The 23981-nt window shown below is 39.1% G+C and overlaps 2 protein-coding genes across 2 annotated transcripts; both read right to left on the bottom strand.

The window, feature by feature from the left end:
* Positions 1-19628: 19628 nt before the first annotated feature.
* Positions 19629-21503, bottom strand: LOC6625605 (microfibril-associated glycoprotein 4). The gene is made up of 2 exons (XM_002049064.3): positions 20323-21503; positions 19629-20257 (listed from the first exon to the last, which is right to left on the bottom strand). Exons 1-2 carry the CDS (start codon positions 21375-21377, stop codon positions 20110-20112), a joined length of 1203 nt encoding a protein of 400 aa, XP_002049100.2. The 5' UTR covers positions 21378-21503; the 3' UTR covers positions 19629-20109.
* Positions 21504-21654: 151 nt separating this feature from the next.
* LOC6625606 (angiopoietin-related protein 7) lies at positions 21655-23184 on the bottom strand. The gene is made up of 2 exons (XM_002049065.4): positions 21906-23184; positions 21655-21841 (listed from the first exon to the last, which is right to left on the bottom strand). The coding sequence occupies exons 1-2, from the start codon at positions 23111-23113 to the stop codon at positions 21706-21708; spliced, it is 1344 nt and encodes a 447-aa protein (XP_002049101.2). The 5' UTR covers positions 23114-23184; the 3' UTR covers positions 21655-21705.
* Positions 23185-23981: the final 797 nt, after the last annotated feature.

Below are 23981 nucleotides of genomic sequence, written 5' to 3'. Positions count from 1 at the left end.
GCATAGAGCATCTCTCAGTCAGTGCTTGGCTACTTTATTTTTTTCTTTACTTGAGCTTTGGCTTTGGCGCAGCTCTTGCGATTTGTCAGTTGGCGCAACGTGGCCAGCTGTCAGTGCAAGTTGGCTTGCAACTTGGCTGCCAAAGAGCACAAACAAAAGTTGCTTTGCTTAGGATTTATCTACTGTCAGCTGTCCCACTGTCTTGCCCGCCTCCCTTCCGTTCCCCTCCTCACGCCACCTGCTTTGTTTGCTGTTCCTGCTGCTGACCATTAAAAAAGTTATGACAGTGTCCTTGTTGACTGCGTTACAATTTTCTCTCTCTTTGTTTGGCAACACAAAATACTTGGCCAACAGTTGTTGTTTTTCCCCCACGCTGTCTAGCATTTTATATTGCAAGTTTTATGCATACACACTTGAGATTTATGTTCATCCCCCTTTAGCCGCACCCCCTTCGATACAAATCCTCCCGGTCTTCCGTAATAAACGCTTTTATATGAAAAACGCCCTCGAACTCGCTCATTAGCCATGGCCAGCTACTTGCTAAAAATGGGGGCCAAGAAGAAGCGAAGAGAACCAGTTATGGCGAATGATGTGACATGATTGCAGACAGATTGCAATATACGACTGTGTGCAACAAACTACTGCTGCTGCGGCTGCATGTGGCATGCTGCAACTGGCACATAAAACACAGGCCATACAAGTTGTCAGCTAGTTGGCAGCTGCACGGAAACATTTGCTTCCTTAAACAGCCAAGACTCTCAAGACCAACTTGCAAGACCCACTCCAAGTCCAATGCCAATGCCAATGGCTTAAAATATGGTCAATGGAATTTTTATAGATTTTCCTTAAGCACACACAGACATCAACAACAACAACAACAATTAAATGCATTTCATAATTTTCAAGCGGCCAAGTAAAAGTCTGGCTAACTCTGCCACTGCTTCTGGCCGTTTTCCAGCTAGGCGCAAGCCGTTGGCCATTGCCCGGTTTTATGGCTGCGGCAAGTGCAACATTGTCTGTCTGTTAACTTATTGACACCCATATTTGGATTGAATCATTAAAGCCAGTTCCAGCTCGAAACTCACTCGAGTGCTGGCCACACCGAGCTCGGCCCCAGCCGCCCCTCCAGGCCGTTTAGCCTTTGTTTATTTGGCTATTGTTTTAACCGGCCAGCGTTGACTGTAAGTTAGACAAATTTTATTGGTTTACGCACGCGCATTGACGTTGACAATGTGACCTTGTCAGCCTAAGCGACAAGCTGGCAAAGCTGTTATCATAAGTATTCCGGTAAGCAAGGGGCTAGCCTAGATACCAAGCGATTAGGCCAGCGCACTTAGCGAGAAAGGACTGTAAACTCAACCAGCCAATGGGAGTGCTCAAACTGGGAGCTTAGATACCAAACGATTAAGCCAGCGCACTTATCGAGAAAGGACTGTAAACTCAGCCAGGCAATGGGAGTACTCATATTTGGAGCTTACGGGAACTAGTTATAAAACTTTCTAAGGGGTATCAATAAAAATGAACCAGTTCAGCTTAAGATTTCGAATAGTATTTGTTCATTGGGTAAGCCTAGATTAGTTAACCAAACGATTATTTTTTGTTAACTTTATTCTTCACATCTTACAAAAGCATACAAAAAATCGATAGTAATCGATATGTCAATATACCTAACCAGCTCATTGAATTGTGTCTAATAAGGTGTCAAATCGTCATGCATATTTGTCTACAGAATCCATCTCTAATGAGCCACTTAATTTGCTTGTCAATTGCCCAAAACACATACACATTCAGACGGACAGATATTCGCTTAGTTGGCACACCTGTGTGAATGGCAATCGCACCTATCTAATAACTTCATTACCCAATCAATCAAACTGACAACACGAATCGCAATCATTATAATAACTCATCAAATCAAATCAACTGCACACGTGAGTAGCTGCCCACAGCTCATAAACAACAACAATAAGCGAACGATAAAAAAGAGAAGAAAAACGCTCAAAACGAAAGTTTCAGCCGAACGACACGAGTGCAAATGCAAATGCAAATGCGAATACGAATGCCAAATGCATTCGGCTCAATTTAACGAAAGCCCGCTGCGTGAAGCTTCCAAAAGCACCGCAAGCTTCTGACGCGACGCACGAGCGTCTGTTCAACTCACACGCTCACTCGTTAGTGAAATATGTGCGGTAGGGGGTGGATGGTGCGACGGCCAATGGGCAGCAGCAGCATGTGTGGGAAAAAAGCTTTTATGAGTGTGAGTTAATTTTGCGTACTGTGCATGCACATAAGCTCATTTCCGCACGCTAGTTCTCCCACACGCGCTCACACTCTCTCACTTTCTCTCTCTATCTCTCTCGCTCTCTCTCTCTCTCTCTCGACATTCTCTCACTCTCTTTTTGAGGTGAGGCGTCTGTCAAAAAGATACCGGAAGCCGGAAATTGGGTTACAAAATGCATTACTCGTGTGCGCCGACATTTCCGTTTGCTAACAGTGCCACAACAGAGCACAACTGGACCAGGCTAAGACACATGCGTTGCCTGCATGCCTGCCAGTCTGCCAGTCTGCCCACACACACGTGTGTACAACGGTAAATGCACACTCACGCACACATGAGAGCTTCGGCTCACTCTGGCTAACAGTTGGGTTCTTGTCCAGGCTAAGGCGCGCTTGCAACTGCATTTTGAAAACAGAGCAAGGCGCCAACATCAGCTTCCAATTATCTAAATTCCATTTGGCGAATTAATCAATTTTGAACTAGTCTATCAATATGAGCACGCCCATGTTCTTGTTGTTGCAACAATTGAAGAATATTGATAAGGAAAAGGATGAGCATTAGCTTGCGTATGAGTGGGGGAGACCACGGACCTGGCTGCGGCTTTTAGCGGCACAAAGCGGAAGCAAATTGTAGACTCGGCTAAATTGAGTGACAAATTATGGGCAGGGTGTAAGAGCGGATGTGTGGCAGCTTCAACATTAAGGGTTGCGAGAAAAGCGTGATGAGTTTAAGAAGAAATTTAACTAAAATGGATTAAGGACAGTAAATTGGATCGAAGTCTGCTCTTGTAGTTTGAAAAATGTTTAACAAATGGCAAGTACTAAATGTAATTCGAGATTAATTAAATTAACATGCATTTCTATTTTTATTTTCCTAGAATTTTTTTAATATTTAATTATACAAATTTTTATTTAACATCTTTTTGTTAAATATGTGACTTCAAGAGAGGTTTTTAATGACCCTCGCGAAATCAAGTTCTCACTTAATTTTGAAGAAAGCCTATTTAGAAAAATACTAAAGTATTGTATTTTTTTTAATAATAATAAAATTTTCAAAATAAAGAAATGCTTTTTGCAAATGAGTTTAATCAAACCCTAGAAAATAAATATACTAAGTATAATATATAAATGTTTATCGCTGACAGCTTTTAATTAACTGATCTTCACATGAGTTCTCCACCCAGCTGTCCAAATATCTGGCCCCTATATAATATATATAGCATAAATCTCAATTGCTGTGTATTTAATTGCCCAGATCAAAGCGTCGTTTACGTGTTGCTGTATGTGTCCGATTTATAGCACAAATATAGACAGAGACATCAGCATCATCATCAAAGCAAGAATCATCCCCTGAACTACATCATATGATGGTGTTTGCCCAGCCAACAGGTTAAAGGGGTTTGTTGCGGCCTGCCAAATGTAGATTCAACAGATGCCAAATAGCAACGCCGTCAGCTAGTCCAGAGTTCTCAGAGTGGCCCGAAGTTTTTCGCCAGAGTGTGTGTGTGTGGGGGTGCCTTAAGTAGTTTCATGTAATTTAAATATAAATACTCATTTAATTAGCAATGCTTCTCTGAGACAGAGCTAAGGCCAGAACCTTTGATCTCCAGCGAATGTGTAAATATTTGACATTAATTACAAGTTGAATTCAGTTACCGCCCCACAAAACTGCCGCCCGGTGTCTGCTTTAGTGGCCTTCATGCTGCTCGCAAATAACTGGCAAATTTATTTAATATTCACTTATAAAGCGGAAAGCAACCCGTAATATGCTCGCCCTTCTTGCTGTTGTTGCTGTTGTCAACGGTGGCAAATTACTTAAGCGCTTATTTGTCAACTACAATATGGCAAGGGCTGGCTGCATACACACACAGACACACACAGACACACACAAACACACACACACACACACACACACACACATGCTGGTCGTATATTATGTACATAGGCAGCAGAAACTCATTAATAGCAAGTGCGCCCCGGTTCGTGGACGAGCTCTTAACCCATCACAGCCGGCATCAATTATTCAGGCGGCACGCGACGTCTGCCGAAAAATGGCCGCGAGCAAAAATGGCGTCGGCGCATTTCCGTCGCACACTTGGGAAATTAAACGCTTGCGTGTGTGCGTGTATGGGGTGTGAGTGCGTAGCATGTAAATAAGTAACATAAAATACTGGAAACTTTGCCACTGTCCACACATAACGAAAATAAATAATACTAGAATCAGCGCGAAAACTAAATGCTCTTATGTAATGCTTTTAATTAATTTGATAATTTATACTTGTTTATAAAAAATAAATTCAGCTAATTGAAAACATATTTTTCTTCCACAGATTTTGAGTCCGACATACAATAACAAGTCCGTGTCTTTCGTCATGTAAGTACTATAATTAAATCAATTCATTATCCATAGAAATTGGAGAAATATTAAATATATATGTATTGAATCTGATAATACACAAAACCAAATATCATTGGAAGCATATATATATGTAGCAGAACCTTAAACAGAGGAGACTAGGCTACATATATATAAATCTTTTGATTTTGCGTGAAATAATATCTTTAATACAATTTTTAAATTATTTGCGTTTTTCTAATATTTATTTATAGTTCTTATTATATAAAATAAATATATAAAATCTTAAAGTTCGTCTGCCCCTAAGTTGTTTCTCATATTCATTTATTCTGCTCTCTGTCCCATTTTGAAATTGAATTTATTTTTATTATATTTATTAAATATATTATTTCCCAACTACCCTGCATTACAAGTTTCTCCGCTTAGTTAGTATGCCCATTTTCATGCTTCAAAGAAGTTTTGCGATGACAACGCGTCGTAGCTGAAAAAAGTTGGCTCCATTTGCTCTGTGGAGAGTTTATGTGTGTGGTCATGAAAATGTTTTTGGACCTAGCTAAATTCTCAGTAGCATAATTCATTCATTTGGCAAACTGAGACAACAGCTGCATTGTTAAACAACTTTGATTATAAATAATTATGTAAGGTCGTCACAGTTGGCGAACTGCATTCGGTTAAGCTTGTGCAAGGTCCAAGAATTTGGATAACTTGCGCCTCAGCCGCACGCCCGCCCCTCTTGCTGCATTTGCCATTAATGATGAGTAATGTGTCAGTAAATATTTGATAATTAAATTAGTTTTGTGAAACAGCTGCTTCTCGGAAAGTGTGAAATGTATTGCATGCATACGCATTGTCTTCCGCTTCGAGGTGCCATTTCAATTGGATTTCAATTTGGCCTAACATGTCAAGAGCCAATGCAATTATACGCAGCACACATTTTCAAATGTCCATGAAATGTCAAAATGTGCAAACAAAAGGCCACATTAATAGAGTTAAGTTATGAGCTACGCAGTGAGAAGGTTAGGTTTATCAAAAGTTGATAAATCTAAATTTAACTTGAAGTTAAATTGCTGATAGTTTGCCATATTTCGGACTATCAAAATTATTTACATTATAAAATAGAAGCAAAATGTTATCAATCAACTGCCCTATACACAGAGTTGGTCAAATGTTAAATGCTGCTATCTAACAAGATCTAAAAGGTATAGTGAAACACTTCGAGGCTATAAATTTATCTTGCTTATTGATTGCACTTAATAAATCTTTCTTTTTTTTTAAATTAAACTAAATGAACTCATCGTTTATTAATTGCGGAATTGAAAAAATCCTAGCCAAGCTTGGAACTTTATCCTCAGCTTTATCCTGTGGATAAATCATCAACGAACCACCTTATTATCTATCCTAACTAACTGAGAAGATACCACGTTCGCTCCAAATACTTTCTTCCAATAAAAAAAGGTTAACAGCTGCTACTAGAATATTTGGAATAAATAACAACAAAGCCTGACATGTTACCCACAACTTTATACTGCGGCTAAAAACTGTTCGTCAAGGTAACTGCCAAAAGTTGTTGCTGGAATGCATCTCAACCAAGCCTGGAACCTAATCGTCAGCTATATCCTGAAAACCTCGTTGCTTTTTGCCCTATCCTAACTAACTGAGCCGGAAGCACTGTGTTTCTCAATGCTGCTCGCTAAGGAAACCGCGCACAGCTGCTGCTGCTCATTTATTCCATGTGCAGCGTCTGCCGTGGCACTGGGTTTGGTCTTTCACTCGCGTCATGTTTGGCCAAAAATTTACATTGGCCATTTGCCGCTAAACATGCACTAAATTGAGCGCCCGACATGGCCAAGAGCTGCACATGGAATGTTTACTGCGAGCTGAGCGAGCTGCATCTATGTTGGGCTGCCGCCTTTAGGCTAGCCGGAGGCTTCCTTTGGCTGCCTGTCAATTAATTTACGCGCACTTGGCCAATGATGCTTATCGGGCTATCAGAGTGGCTTAGCGGTTTACCGGCTTACCGGAGAGCCCATATGGCATCCATATTGCATTTTCATTATTACGAGCGGATTTTGTTGGCCTAACGGCAGAAGCGGGAGCAACTCTTGTGGCGCTCCCTTGACGTTGGCAACATTTTCAATTAATTAGCCGCCGCCTGGCCAAAAGGCTTGGCAAACCATTTTTGACAGCATCAACCGAAAAAAGAAGAAAATACACAGACAAAAAAAAAAAAAGAGAAGAAAATGAAACAAAAAAGTCTGTTAACATTTCGGTAGTGGCAGTTAGGTACCCATTACCATTAACCGAGTTGCCCAACGCGTCGGCTTTTTCCTCCAACTCTTATCTGCGCTGCACACAATGACAACAACAATAAGTAAGCAGAGTCCCTAAACGAGTGTGTCTGACTTACAGATACTCTGCTTTGTGCGACATGTGTTACAAATCGTTTTTATTCTTGCTGGTTCGCTTAGGTTTATTATCAGCAGAAAGATATTCAAAACGAGCAATAAATTTGACATTTACAGGGTATGTACTTGTCGCGTTATTCGTGCTAGTCAAAAGTGTTGGTGGATATATGTGTATACAAACCTAATTTAAAAATTTAATAACATATACATACATATAATAATTTTCAAAAAATTAAAATTATAATATAAGCAATGATAAATAATTAGAATATATTATGACATTTTTTATTATTATTGTCATTATTATTATTGTTATACATATTGTTATTAATAAAATTAATATTATAATTATTTTTATTGTTATAAATTTGATAATTTTTATTATTGCATTATTAACCTTATTATGAGATGGCTCAAAACATATATATTTCAATATAATTGAATTATTACTAAATACATCAAAACAGTTATAAGCTAAAAGTATCACCTCCGATTATGTGGAGGTTATTTACATTAAACTCCATTGGTATTTCAATAAATGGGAATTATTTTTATATTAATATTAATAATAGCAATAATTAAATGGAGTGAGCTAGTTATATAATTATTTACGAAAATACATTTGCCGAATAGGCCGGCATGATACTCTTTTTTTAAAAACAATTTCAAATGGATACAGGGTATAACAACGACAACAACGACGACAATTTATTGACAAGACAATGGCGCTCAACGTATGTAATTAATCTCGACATAATCTGAGTTGATAATTTTTCGCCGCTCGTTGTTTGTTGTTTGCTGGTTGTTGGTTTGTTGCTGCTGCTGCTGCTGCTGCTGCTGCTGCTGTGCTGCTTGTTGGTTGTCGGTCTATTTTGGCTGGCTCTGCTGCCACGGCTGGGCTGCTCGGTTTGGTCATGTGCTTTTATAGCCGTGTCAGCTTTATGAACTGCATGCCTTCAAAGCATTGCCTGCCACCCGGTCCTAGGGACAGCAGCGGATCTTTTTAAGGCGCATCCCCCTATACCCATTGCTGGCCTTTTTCAATTAAGCAAAATGCCAGAGATGCTCATAAAGTTGCCCAGCTTTTCAGCTTCTAGTTGTGCCTTCTTCCAATGCTCCTTTTTTTCTGTTATGTTTTTTGTTTTGTTGTTTTTATAGAGCTCAAATGCGGTCTGGGCCTGGCCTACATTTTGTGAGCACTCGTCATTAATTTTACAGCAAAATGTGTTCTTTTTTATGTCCCTTTTCAGTGTCTGTGTGTGTGTGTGTGTGTATGTGTGTGTGTGTGCGTGTAAGTGCTTGTGTTTGTGGGAAAGTTGCATCTCTCTAGCTGCTGTTGTTGCTGTTGCTCTTGTTGTCTGGCAGTTTGCATATCAAAAATTCAACATGAATTGTTTTAATGCACGCGGATCTCGTTGCGTTTGCTTTACCAACAGCTGCAACAATGAATTTGCATTAATGATGAGCTGCTGAAGCTGCCACACACACACACACACACACACACACACACACACACACACACACACACACACACACACACACACACACACACACACAACCCCACACCCACAAAGTAACTCACACTCATCCACTTTAACCTTGAGCACATTCTGAACTTTGCCCGCAGCGTAAAACAATGAAACTATGCAAAAGTTTTTTGTATACCCTATAGCTATAAAAAGTAATCAAAAAAAGAGGGTATTATTAAGTGTTGTTATAAACATGAACACTGAAACAGCCAAGGGAATCGGTTTAGTCTATAAACTCAGAAGCTCTGAAATATAATCACACAAGAATATACACATATTCTACTCAAGGGGTATCTCTTAGTCATGCACACGCAAAGCAAACTTTTTTGTTTGTTTATGAAAACCGAAAATGGCACAAAGTTGCTGCCCGGTTGGGCAATTTGCCATATTTCAGTCTATCTGCATATTTGAGCTGCGCTGGGCGAAAGTGAATTTACGATCCATAATACTAAACTTTGAAATGGAATTGTTTGGGATTGGATTGAAGTTGACGGGGTTGGCGTAGAGTGCACCATGTAGGCACTATCCGGCCACACCCCCGAGCCCAGAGCAGGTACTCATAATGTCAAGCGGCGTTTTGACAGCTCATCAAATCGTTGATTGCCATTTAATAGCTGCGGTTAAATGTCTGTAATCGATATATGACTCTCTGCGCCAAGCTCTTAAAATTAATGGAAAAGCCAGGCAAATGCGAAATGCCAAATGATGCGAGACTTTGGCAAATGTTTTCCTAGTGGGCTCAGCCAAAACTCACCTGGCATCCCATTGCCAAATATCCAAGGCAACAAAGTTGCTTAAAGTCAAGTATTTGGTAACTTAAATGATAGTCGGAATGGCTTTCGATAGCACCCGCTGGAATATATAGTCTTAGCATATGTTTCAGTTCTTTCAGCTCGAAATTCATTTTAATAGAAACATTTAAGGCAACGAATTTTAGCAAATAATTCAATTTTCAAACAAATTCTAAAGTCGACTTTTGACCAATTTAAACAAACCATTTTCTTGCACACATTTAACTTACTCTTCAGTTTGCTTAAAATCTTATTGTTTTTATTTGATTTTAACTCAATATATTTAAACTAAAATTTATTTCTCTAACGAAATGTTAAAGCTTTCTTTCGCAATTTACTAAACTTCTCTTGTGCCTATGTGATTTGATTTGTGTTTATTGAAATGTCAGCTTCGATTTTCTGTTCTCTAATTTCAATTAACATTTTTTGGCTAAATATTGCTGGCATTTTAAGTAAATTGTCAAGCTATGCTTATATTTTCTACATTTAATGTGCAGCTGATCAGGGAAATTGAGTTGAAATTAGAAAGCCGCAGCTTGATTGTGCTTTAACGCCGATTTTATGTCTTGCATATAATGTTGTATTAAAACATATCTGTGTATTTGTTTTATTTAATACCATTTTTTAGTTTTTTAATAAGTATATAATCTGCAAATCAGAAATTACATTTTTGTTTGCAAATTTTTTGGGATGATTGTAATGCTCCATCAGTTAGAGTATTTTGACTTTTGCTGCTGCTTAGCGCATTTGTAATATATGCAAAGTGTTGTTACACAATTTTTGCAGCACTGTTGCCACTGAAATACGTTGACCAATAACAAGAATCACAGCCTCAACTAAAATTGCTGTACTATTGATTTTTTTTTTCTAAACACCGCATTTATTTATTACAAGCACATTAAACCGAAAATGTCACGACATTAATTCTGTAAATGCGATTAATAAACGTCAGCATAATGTCATTGTTTGCAAATGCTCCATGGAAGCAATTGCTGTGGTTGTTGTTGTTGTTGTTGTTGTTGCTGTTGCTGTTGCTGTTGGGGCAGCCATTATGTGCAAGCCATTGACCACAAGTCAAGTCGGCGGCAGACAACTAGACAGCAACAGCAGCAGCAGCAGCGCAAACATGATTTACACCCATCCATTGTCATATTGTCTAGTCGAAAAGTCAACTATGAATACTCTCAGAACAACAACAACAACCACCACCACCATACTGCAAGGTGCTATGCGTTCTGTGCTTTAAACGACCCACATTTATGTTCAGGGTTAAATCTGGCCAAAAAGCCAAAATGTATATTTCTGATAAGACCCTTGGCCACGGCTTCTCCAATGGGACTACTAGCTAGTTTTTTTTCGTATTTCGATGTTAAAAGGATACAGTAAAATTGTTGGCTAATTTTAACTTTTATCAGAATAAATCAAAAATCAAAGTTTTTCTAATGAATTCTATTTTTCTTCCTATGTGGCTAGTTTCGTGTACCATTTTTTGTAGAATCTTGTCTTATATTTTTTACTAATAGTTATTTGCCGAAACGTTTTTTGCTATCGATTTAAGATACTTTCCACTAAGTACACGTCCGTGAATAATTTAAATCTACCCATCTCAGTTCCGACTTCTATTAAAAAATATTGTTTAAGTGCATCGACTAAGTACCCAAGTGTTGCGTTCAGGGCCTTAAGCAAAAAACTTTCTAACAAAATTAAATATTTAAAAGAAGAATATATTTTTGTGACATTGTAACCACCTTTATATAATGATATGATGAGCAAAGTCTAGTACTGTCAAAGCATGGTCGATTATTGTTGTTAGCATGAGCTTTAAAGCAACTAACCTTGATGTAATTGCCGCAGTTGATTCTTGGCCAACAGGAACTTATGACACATTAATGATTAAGAGAATGGAAATTAAAAAATCTTTCAGATTGCAAATTGCAAGACGGCAGCTGCGAGAGTTAAGGCGAGTCGAGGCGTTGTCCGTGGCCGAAGGCACACAAAAGGCGGCTAAAATGGTTTGGGTGGAGGGGGCAGGCGGACCTTGAAATGTCGCACACATAAATGAAATGCAGCGAAACGGTTTTCCAGGCCACAAATCGGTTTGGCAGCCGGGCGCATGCAAAAAGCCAATCTTGATTACAATCAGTCCGACAGTCAATGGGAGCAGCGCAGATGCAAACGCAGATGGTGCTGCGGAGTGGTGGAAAGGGGCTTTGGAGTTGCGGCAGAGCGTAGCATGTTGCATGTTGCTAGGCGATAAAGATCAAATGAGGAATGAATGTCGCCGACGCAGTCTCCGCTCTGCCACACTGCCATACTGCTTGCTGCCTGCTGCCGGCCTAGTTGCATGTTGCGTAGATATTTGCATTTTGCGGGCGGTCTCCGGCTGACAAGATTTGTGGCAGCAACATTGCAACAAGCGGCTGCTGCAATCAGTAAATGGTTAATACCTACACCCAACTCTGTTCAGAGTTCGAAGCAAGTGTTATCTGCTGCCAGCTGCTTGCAACGCAACTCTTGGCTCTGCCATTGCGAATTATTGATAATCGAGTGCGTTCTGCAAGAAACGCAAAATACAATTCTTAACAAATCTTAAGCTTAAGGTTATAATTTTTATTTTTTTTTTATTGAACTGCTATCTTTTTTTTTTGTAATTTCCTATAAAATAAATAACATTAAAAAAATAGTTTAATAGTTCAATAATTTATATAGTGTAGAAGTATTATTAATAACTTTATTTTATGTTTATTTAATTTAGTTGATTTTTTTAGTAATATTAAAATAATATTATGTTCGAAGCAGTGTTGATAAATTCTAAATGATCTGACAGACTGCTTGCCTCTTTAACCTACAAGCAAGCAGTACAAAAATACTGGATTTAGCTGGATAACATACAAACTGACATGGATTTCCAACTGCTTAAATACTAGCCACAAATATATATATTTTATACGTGTATCCATTTGGTAATTAAAAATGTTAATAGAACGGAATGTAGAAGCTCAGAAGGCTCAATTAAAGGTATTGGGAGTAATTAATACAAAAATACGTCCACAAACGATGTGAACTAGTATTTTCTTTATTTAACAGTCTTTAGCCATAAACAAGCTAAGACTAGCAGCAGTCGCAGCCCAAATGGTTATAACTACAAAATTAAGTATTTCTGCAGCGATCAGCAATTGATTTGGTGTATCTCTGCCTCCATTTGATGTACCTACAACTAATTGACAGCTTCCAGTGCGACGGTCTCTTGCCATTGCGAATGCTGTTTACAGAATTTCGTGATATGTCACGTGGCTGAGCTGCATAAAAATGCTGTAGCCATAAAACCGGCCCACGTCTTCAGCTAAGCCACAATTATTTTCGGGTTTGATGAGGGGATAGGGGGCAGGAGGAGACCATGTGATTGGCTTTGCGGAACCGAACGAGACTGTAAATTATTTTTGCTCGAGTGTGCAAATTAATTTCAACTAACTGACTGACTGCCTGCCTGGCTGTCTCTCTGACTGGAACTACATTCGGTTACTCGCAGTGCCTGGCGGTATCAATTATGTGTATTTTATGAGCGGTACCCACACTGCAGCAGTCGTCGTCGCCAAGGCAACTTGGGCATTTGGTAAGCTAGAAAAAAACCCGTCACTTCACCAGTTTTGGCCAAATTTGGCTATCAATTTTGTGTGTGTGCCGTTCTCCACTGCCGTTGACATTTTGGCCAAGTTGTTAGTTGGCTGCTGACGCGTGCCTTGGCTAACAGCAATTAGCATTTTGTTAACATGGCCCAAAGCACACGCACACACACACACACACACAAACAAATATACCTTGCTTGCTCTTGGCCACCATGCGCCGTTGCACTCTGGGCCTGAACTATGACACGGCATAAATCAAAAAGCGGCTTCGGCCCATTGTAAGTCGTCTAACTATGTGGCCCATAGTCGTTCAGGACAAGATGAGCCAGAAAGTTTCTCTGTTCGATTTGGCTGGCCTAAACTGGCAGTAGGTTTGGCTTTCACGCCGCCTCTCAGCGGCACACCTGAGCTCTGGCAACTAGACGCTGACTGTGGCAACACATCATCGGCTCTGCTAACTAAATCAACAGCCAACAAAACAATGGTCTGCTAACACACACACACACACACATGCATAAAAATCTTGAGAGCCGCGAAAATTAAAGTTAATCGAATGCTTTGACCTTTTCACACAGCCACACAGAGTGCAGGTAGGCATGGCCAGCCCTTCTCCAAATGCATCGCATTCGATTTGCAATTTCAGATAAACAAAACAACAACACAAAAGACACGAGAAAAACAGATCTCAGAACACTGCAAGCACACGGGCAATGCTAAGCAGGCGAATACCCTGTATTTTAAGGTTTTCGCAAAACTTTGAAGACTCGCACAAAACACATATGTTTCAGAAAGAGCAGAAAATCGCCGAGCTGTTCATTTAAAATATCATATATATATATAGCCTTAAACTTGGCGCTAAAACTCCGTTAAGTCCTGTGTATCCTAATTTCAAGCACTCAGACAAAACATTCGCTCAAACAACAAAATAAATGTTCTACAAACTTGGCTCGAAGCGGGCTCGAATTAACCTTAATTAAATTTGTCATATCTGAGGTTTTTAATCAAACAAATGCTTCATGTTTTATGCTGTGCATATCTTTTTGTGTGTGATTCTGTGTGTGTGTGGGGGGGCGTGTGTGTGTGTGTGGACACTCGCTAATGTCAGCGACGACATGACAACAAAATGTGACCAGAGCGAAAAAACGAAATCTATGTTAGAACACAAACGATTAAAATCATTTTAGCCCCCGTTAAACACACCTAATTGCTGGACAACCATCAGACAGCTAATTGAAAAGCCGCCCGGTACAATGTTTCTCTGTATATATAGATAGATATATATATATATTTTGCATTATTTTTTAGTCTCTTACATTTTCAAGGCCCGCTCTTGACTAATTTTCTGTGCTCAGGTTTTTTATTTCGATTGTTTTTACTGCACAATTATTTCAATTTTATTTTATTTATTTGCTTTGGGGTGTGGCCGCAGTGCGACACGTTTTATTTCTAGTGGCTGCCAAATGCATTTGCTGAGCTTGCAAAACCGCAAGACTCCGCTCGAGTCGGGGCCCATAAATAGGGGCGTGTGCGCCCGGTTTTATGGCAATCAAATGCGTTGTTTAATTCGAATTGACTTTTTGAACTTGCCGTGAAACGTCGTGTCGCAAATGGGAGCCAGTGTTGCAAGTGGAGCACGTGCTCGATTCTCTGGTGATCAACAATTTTAAATGACTAAAAATCGCACTTTTGATTGAGTTTCGATGTGATTGGCAAACAAATAACTGATATAGATAGGTTCGTATAGCGAGTTAGTAATTGGATGTATCTATTATTACTATTATAACTATCATAACTATTATTAGTTTTATTATTATTATTATTTTTAGTCTTATCTGATAAGCTCCGATAAAATGTTACTGAAAAGTAAATATTATTTAAGTTTCTTATTTGTGGACGATTGTGAGCCTTAATTACTAAGAATCTTCAAAAATTTGACTGAGCGCCGGTAAGAATAATATATTAATCTCCTGGAGCCATGAAAATACACTAAGTTCTTTTAGTTTAATTTCACTACATTCTTTTTTTCGCTTTGTACACTCTATACACTCTGGTAGCGCTTCCAGCACTACATACTAAGTATATATGTTCATATTATTGTTAACTTTAGGATGTCAGGCCGTGCGCCAATTCAGGGACTGAGTCGAACAGTGCCTCCATACATGTTTCGGTTGCTTCAGATCGACTATGATCGGGTGTACGTAATCTTCATATTTATTATATTAAGATTCCCTATAACCTTTAGCGTGGGACTTGAATTTAAGAGCTGCTTGAGGGTCAACAGCCTTAACCACGGGGAGCATCGACAAATTTTCAAAAGGACATTTTAGACGTTCAACTCACTGTTGTAAGGCAATCTTTACGGAAATTTTATGTTGGACTGCTTTAGCTCCTGAATTTTGTGTGCTTCAATTAAAACACACTGGATAAATTTGTTCTCTAATATTTCAATATATAATAAATTTCATTTAATACATATTTTTAAATATTTATATTTCTTTATATGCATTTAACACTTTTTTTAAATGATTACAACTACGTTTCCCTAGCCTGGCTTGGGTCTTGCTTTTCAATATTTTTGATATTAAATATGAAAACTAGTTATCACAGTTTTCGGAGATTTGTTTATTGAATGCATTCGCCCATTTCTAATGAAGCTTTCGAACTACTTTGTCAGAGTATTTCGAATAGAAATAAAATGCTTTAAATTTGTTGAAAGTTTGCAATTGATAGTTGTATCATAAACTAACGCCGACTCGCTTTTAAAACTATTGCACAAAAACCAAAATAAAAAAATAGAAAAAACAAAAGGCCTGTGCACACAACACTGCCACAGCCCTCTCCCCGAAAACAAACGCCCTCTGGATGCAGACAAGCTAACAAATGCAATTCAGAGGCGGTTCGGACACAAGGCAGGAAGCGAAAACAAGTTGTATGGGGGGCGGCCTGGGCGTGGCATCGAAGCGATTTGTGAAGTGTGCAGTGCAGTGGGGGTGGAGGGGGTGGGCTGGAGAGGGGAGGAGAGGGTTGTGCCAAACTTTGTGGCATAAACTTTTAATGAGTTCTTTTTATATTTGCGATTTGCATGGCCACGCCCCCCATTTGTCACACAAATGAAATCTGCTAGAGCGAAATTGCATTAAAGTTGCCATCGTTGTTGCTGTTGTTGTTGTTGTTGCTGCTGTTACTGTTGTTGTTGCTGCCACTTGTAAATTATTCACCCGCCACGACCCACTTCAATGACATTGCCTACTTCGGTGCAAAGTTTTGGTCAAAGCGGCCACCCTCCAATCTCCCCCCCACCTCACCCCGCCCCTCTCCGGCTCAATGATGAGCGCAAAACAAAAATTGCGAAATAAAATAAATAAATATGCCTGGGCACAAAAACTTTTAAATTGAAAATGCGCTTTGAATATTTCAGCATTTTGCAATTCGCATTTTCCAGCACTTCCTGTCCGCCATCTTGTGCGCCATTGCACTTGGCTAACTGCTAACTGTACTTGTGCTCATCTTTCGCCGTCTTCGCCGGCTTTCGGCACGAGGCGAAAATAATTTGAAATTTTAATTAAAAATATTTCGGGAAAAGTTGCGGCGCTGCCGGCGGCGTTGCTTTCTATCACCAGACACAAATACGACAAAATCAAAAAACATCCAAGACAAAAATTAAATAAAATTCCACACAAAAATAGGGAAAACTATTTCCGGCCATTTCATTTGCCCCCCGCTCGCTCCCGCGCTTGCTCTATCGCTGGCATCACTTGTCTTCAATTTTAATATTGCCGCCAAAGGCAAAAATGCGCACTTGAACAAAACGCAGGAGACGGCAATCCGGACATGTTGCAGCTTGCAATTGTAGCCGATGTGACAAGTGTCGCTTACTATGTAGTGTGTGTGTGCAAATCTTTGTGTGCGAGTGTGTGTGCCTTGTGCCTTTTAGTTAGTTTGTATATGCGTCCACATTTATCAAGATAATGTTCTAAAATTATCTGAATTTTTTTCTAAAGTATTTAAGGAATATGCTACTGTATAATTAAATTTAAAAATTATAAATTTAAATTATTTTAGATATAATATAATAGTAAATGTAATATAATATAAAAACAAATAACAATAATTGAAAGTAATTAATAGATCCATCAAAATGGTTTCCCTCAAAAATAAAATTACACAAAACTATAGGAAATTAGCCTTCTTCTGCCTAGTCAAAAGAATATTAATATAAATAAGTATTACAAATTGCAGCCGAATTCGAACCAAAAATCTTTTAAACAATAGATAACTCTGGCAACTAAACTGAGCAGCCCAATAATTGTCTTGGCTTTACAATGGCATTTCATTGATCGCGAATTCCGCTTACGCATAAACGTAAGCTTGTACTGATGCACTTCTTTGCATGCGTATACGTAGAAAGTATTGCCACTAGCTTTTTTTTTCCTTTCTTGGTGTAATTAAACCTTAGTAGCTGCCGAAGCAAAAAGGAAGGAAGCCTTAAGGCAGTCACAGACGAAGATGAAGACAGAGACGGAGCTCTTAGCACAAGAAAGAAAGAAACTTTATTAATAAAAGTTTTTCCTTTGGTATTTTAGCCAAGTATTATTAAAAACTTTCATATACGTAACGTTGGCAATTCAATATGCCGACTAACACACTCCCACACACACACACACACACACGCACTCACACACTCACATAAGCACACCCACACACATGGTGCATATGTCGACGGCTGCTCATATAATCAGGCATTAAATTGTGTGGTCCTTTTTATGCATGTGACAATATTTGTTGCAGTTGTTTTTTGTTTTTATTAATTTTGTTGTCATAGCATTGCGCCTCTTGTCCTTTTTTTCGTGCGAGGAAAAGCATTCGCACACTTTTCGCCTGCAGGCCGTACACGATAGACAACAGCTCTTTTCTCCAACCCTTAGCATAATTGGCTCAAATAATAAAATTATGGGGGTCCCTCACGCTCTCTTCAGACGTGACAAGCTTGCAGTGGAATATATTTGTAGGCCTCACTGTGTGGGCTTTGAAGTTTACTGTGCATACATATATTTATAGAAGAAATTACCCGTCCTTGCCCGGGCCAAACACCACATTACCCGTTTATTCGTGCGTCCTTATATTTTATCTAGTTTTATATTTTTTATTACTGTTGATTGCGACTAATACATAAAACAGCTAGCTATAATTTAAGTAAACAATAAATCAAGATTGAAACCAGCGCACTTCAGTTTGAAGTCACGTGGGCTCATAACAAATATATATTAAGAAAACCTAATCAAGGACTTATATAGTCACATATCGATTTGATAAAACTTACCGCAATATTTAATATCAGCTTTACAGGGTATCTTCGAATCATCGACTTTGTTCAAAACTATTTTTGATATTATATGCACTATGGGCATGTCTTAGAGCTTAGCCACAAAGCAATTTAAAAGCCTTAAGCTATGTAGAAAGCATCTTTAGCTGCTGCCCAAAAGACCGCATAAGCCATAGCCCGCAATCCTTTTGATGATAAGTGGCCAAGCAGCAAATGACTCGTCCTGGCCAGTACAGGCACTACAGATGCTCCGATGTCGTTAGGCTTTGAGCTTGACTGGCTGCGAGGGAGAGAAAAGGAGAGAGAGAGAGTTTGCAGTCGGGCTGTTGAGCTCTCAAACTATTTGCACATTGAGTGCATGCATATTAGTTAGCATGGAAAAGGGAATATCTAATGAGCTGCGTGTACCGTCCATTAACAGGCGAAACGCATTTTCACAAAGTTTAGTTCCATTAGAGAGTAGTGCTTCGGCATCGTCTTCGTCGTCTTGGCCTTCTTGTTTTTCTATTTACCCGGCACTCACTTAGCCAGACAAACTGAACAACTAATTAAAGTAAAGCAACAACAACACATTTGCACACAAATTTCGTTGACCAGTTAGGCGGAAGCAATTGGACTGTTGTAAAAGCTAAAGATACAGATACAAATACAAATGCAGATACATTCGCTGACACGCTAAGCAATCAGTGCAGCGACCACAGTCGCCCCCTTGCGCTTTGACACATGAATATGCAAATATGACGCAATCATCGCTGCCCCTCCTCTCTTCACAAGTGCGCATTGAGACCCCCCTTAGCATAGTTGTCGCTGCCCAGCTTTAGCCATTTACTTCGATTTGCTGCGTTGTTCATTAATTTGCACTGGCGGCCGGTCAGGACTCTCTATGGACTCCTGGGCCTGAGAATGCTGTTGGCATTGCTATCACAGCTGGCTGACATCGGAGCACATCGATATGGACCTGGCTGACTTTGTTGCCCGTTAATTGATTGCATCCATTTAGGTAACGCAGTGTTGTCCCCCCACATCCTGCTGCTGCTTTTCCAGCATCGTCTGGCCATTTGGTGTGAATCTTTGCGCCCGTCTCTGAATTAATTAGTGCCTGTTGTACGCCGCGCCCCTTGACAACTGCCCGATATTTATTAATTGAAATTGAAAACTGAATACTTACATTTCCAGGCTTGCAAATCTGCTCAAGGTGTGATTTGCTGTCCAGCTCAGAGTTAAAGCAAAAAGCTAATTTGCTTTGAACTATATATTTATGCGTACATACTACTTAATGTTTTCTCATATTTGTGTCGGGTTTTTTCAATAACTGTTATATTAGAAGACGTTATTCAGGGGTGTATTACACTATATTCACAATTTTAAAATATAAAGTTGACATTTTATAATATAACTTTCTGTGCCGGAATGCAACATTGCAAGCACTCTTATTTAAATGATGTTCTCCGATAAATGTAAGATTTGTTCAAAAACTAATTTAAATATTTTTTATTTTAGTTTATATTTTCTTGCTTGTTCAACATTTATTTGCGCTATCGCCAATAAGAAAATAGACAAACTGTTTTCGATTTTTTTTTTTCGCTTAAAATTCTTTTAATAATGCGTTTATGTAAATTGCATATATCGAAGAAAATAAAAAAAATATATATATATTTTTCAGTTTAATTAAAAAATAATTATTTTGACTTTTTAGTTGACGAATACTTTTGTCCCTGACTGTGTTTGCACACATATTCTATTTATCAAGTTACAAATTGTTATATATATGTTGTCTGCTACTTTTTTTGTACATTTGATTTTCAATAATTTGCTGCTGATATAGGTCGTATCATAAGTTGTATAAATTTGAGTGTCTCTTCGAAGCCGTGCCAGTGTTGCCAAATTATGCCCTTGCCGCGCGAGCTGGTGTTCAGCTGCCGCCGCTTATAGTACTTGCCATTGGGATTGCTAATTGATGGAATAAAATACTTGGGATTTTTTACGTATTGAGTATACACGAGTAAGAGACATACCAAAAGGCTGCACAGGCTGCGTACCACCAGGCGCTGTGATATCGGCGCGCACAGCTGCCTTCCAGCCAGCTATCGTTATCGCTGTCCAGTGTTGAGAACTTCTGCAGGACATTCAAGCCCATCGAGTTGCCAGCGTTGCCAGTGTATCTGCCCAGCGAGCTGAGCTCGTAGAAGGTTTTCTCACTGCCAATGCTGAAGTTGTCATAGTGTGCATAGCGTATCTCGCCTTCAAAGTCCTCCAGATGCACATAGAGCTCATAGGGCTGCAGTGCGGTCAAACGATGAAGCTTCTCTAATCCAATAAAGAACTCGCCATTAAGTGCACCAAAACCCAATTGATAGTCGCTCCAGTTGCGATAGAAATTCACGCTGCCGTCCATGCGGCGTTGGATGACCAACCAGCCGGAGCCAGCGAAGCGCGCATCGCAGGGCACATAGAAGGAATCCAGGCCAGGTAGCTTGATCCTATAGATGCCGGTGGTGCTGCCAAATGGCAAACAACTGCGCGGCTGAAATTCTTCCAATTCATCTTCGTAAGCCTTGAGCTTGCTGTGTGCCGCCTGCAGCTTTAACGAATGCTCATTGGTCAGGGCTTGTAATTCCAAAATTTGTGCATCTTTAAATTTGAGCTGCAAACTCAGCTCCGATATTTTAGCCTCAAGGTCCACTTCACTCTGAATTTCAGTCTTATAATCTTTGGCCATTAAACTAATTCTGCAGCTAGTCAAATTGTGCAGCAGTGTTGTAAAGTGATCTTCAATTTCCTTGAACTCGACTGCAGCCGTTTTGACCTGTGCCCGGCAAGCAGCCAACTGGGTCTCCTTCTCCCTAACATGAGTCTCGCAACACAGCTCTTCTGTGGCTTCAATGTGCCCTGATATTTTAAAATCGGTGTCGGCTTCCAGCTTAAGCAACTGCTCATTGTTTTGCTTGATCAGTTCTTCAAGTTTAAGAATTCTTACTTGTACTTCATCATCCTCCATCAAACTAGCCCAACTATTACTCACTGAGAGCACGAAAATGTAATTTATAAAAATATTCGAATATCTGCACATTTTGCTTATGCGTCCCGAACTAAAAATTAGAGCAGATTTTTTATACAAATTCCCAAGATTTGGGCTGCCTATTGAGAGCGAACACAAAGTCAGACGGGCTATCAAGCTATAAACCAGCAAAAATATGTGGGAAGTCCCAGATAAGCGCTATCAGAATGTTTTTCCTGCTTAGTACACTGACCAAAATTGTTTGATATATTATAAATTCTTTCTCTTATTTTTATAGAGTTGTCAGATTAGGTTAATAAAATTAAGAAGTAAAAAAAAAAAAATTAAAAAAAGATTATTATTTCTTCTCATTATTTTTATTAAACCTTTTTGGTTTAGCTTATAGTTTCTTAGCCCTTATCATGATTTGAACTGATTTGAAGGAATAATCATTATCATGCCAGTCTGTATCCACCCAAAGGATGCCTTGACTCGAGGTGTAATCATCTGGTTTTTGGTAAGGACCATTCAAGTTACTGCAAATAACAATAATAGTTTTATACATGCATTTATTTAGTTTAAATATTTCATTTAACGTACCTGAGACCGCACGCATAGTACCACCAGGCGCCATGAAAACGTTCAGCACAGCTTAGGGATTCATCACTATCGTTGTCACGATCGTAGGTGCTGAACTTTTGACCTTCATTTAGACTTAACGCATCATCAATATCTCCGCCGAAATTTCCCAGGGACTGCAGGGCATATGATTCCTGTTCAGAGCCAACCTTGAAGTCATCATATGTGGCATAACGTAACTGGCCATCAAAGTCCTCCAGTTGTATGTAGAGTACCTGTGGTTCAGCTTTGGTCATATGGTGCAGCTTCTCCAGACCTATGAAGAACTCGCCAGCTAAATCGCCGAATCCAGTTTTATAGTCGCTCCAGTTACGATAAAAGTCGACGCTCCCATTGATCCTGCGCTGTATTACTGTCCAGCCGGGACCAGCTAGTAGGCCATTGCAAAGCACTGGAAAGGGTTCGCGCACACCGGGCACCTTTATCACATGCACATTTGAAGAGCTGCCAAATGGCTCACAATTCGAAGCCTGACAGCAGTTCGTGTAGGCGGCTATTACAGTGTTCAATTGCTCGATTCTCGCAGCATCAGAATTCAACTGCGATTGCAGTTCAATAATTGTATTACTCATTGTGCTTATACGTTCACCAGATGCCGTGACATTTATGTTCAATTCTGTTATCAGCTCATGATTTTCTCTGAGCTGCTGCTTAATGGCCGTGTCTCGGCTTTCGTATTCCGCAATACGATCGTTTTGCTGCCTTAAAGTGACGTTCATGACATCTATTGTCGAGCCTTGTTCTTTGATTTTTTTATTTGTTTCACTTAATTCGTTAGTCTTTTGCACCAGCTGTTCCCTTAGTTCTTGTATGGTTAATTCACTTGAGTTTAGTTTAGTAAATGTTTCGTTGATAGTTTGTTTCAGTCCACGCAGTTCGCTAGTAATGTTTTCTAGTTGATTGGGCTTATTAATGAATGTATCTTGCAGGTTTATTTTAGCCAGTAATTTTTCATTATTGATCGTCAGACTCTTGACCATTTTTTTGTAAATAGTAGTCTGCTGCAAGCGCTTTTCTTTTATGGCATTGTAGTATTTCTGTAACTCTGGAAACTTAGAACACAAATTTTCGCAGTTGCTTAACAGAGTTTCGGCTTGTTTATTTCTAGCCAAAGAGTTTTCCAAAGTCAATAACACTAAAATTAGGTACACAAAAATCTTACTTTGCATTTTGCACAAATTATCAGATCAATTTTATTCCGTTCGTATTTATTGCTTCAGTCGTTCTACATGCGACAGTTGCTATTAAAATTGCTTATTGGTCTGCATATATTACTTGGCATTTTTCAGCAGTCTCTCATATTTATACACTGCAAGCATTGAAAATAGGCATATAGGTTTTATGCTAATTTATATATAATGCTCAGCCGAGTCGATCTAGCTCTGTTCGTTTATCTGTCCGTCAATCGTAGAAACTACGAGAAATAGGGATATGAATTTATAAAATTCCTTCTATCCCAGGATAATCATAGATAACTGGCCGCCCTGGTCTTAAGATATCTCGGAACTTATAAGGGCCCACCAAATATCGTAGATGTATTCACGTATAGTATACACACATATAGAATGTATTATTTTTCGGATATCCCATCACACTTGGCTAGCGCCTGATCAGCGTATGTGCTCAAGGTATCTCCCAGTCGGTCACTTCTAACTTGAGCCCCTTGTTAATCATAACATGCTTATCGCAAAAACTACATTATATAAATACAAACAATATATGCATATTATACCCTTGCAGAGGGTATTAAAATTTTGCCTCGAAACGTGTAACGCAGATGGACATCTAAAACTATACGTTCTTGTGTATTTAATTCAATATAAATAGATTTATCTATCTGTATGTGTACATGTATATGGGAGCCGCCTTTATTAAATTTGTGCATAGTCTATTTCTCATGAGAACTAGAAGAGTATTCAATGGTCACCGAATTGCAGATAATTGTGTTCTCTCTTGTATGCAACTTCGGCATTCTCTAGGGGAAAAAAAAAACAAAATTTAAGTATATAATATAGTTTAATTGGAATATTTCAGTTA

This window comes from Drosophila virilis, chromosome 5 (assembly GCF_030788295.1).
Source record: "Drosophila virilis strain 15010-1051.87 chromosome 5, Dvir_AGI_RSII-ME, whole genome shotgun sequence".
In the NCBI taxonomy this organism is placed as follows: Eukaryota; Metazoa; Arthropoda; class Insecta; order Diptera; family Drosophilidae; genus Drosophila; species Drosophila virilis.
The sequence above is the reverse complement of the archived record's forward strand: the minus strand, read 5'-3'. Positions and strand labels throughout refer to the sequence as shown.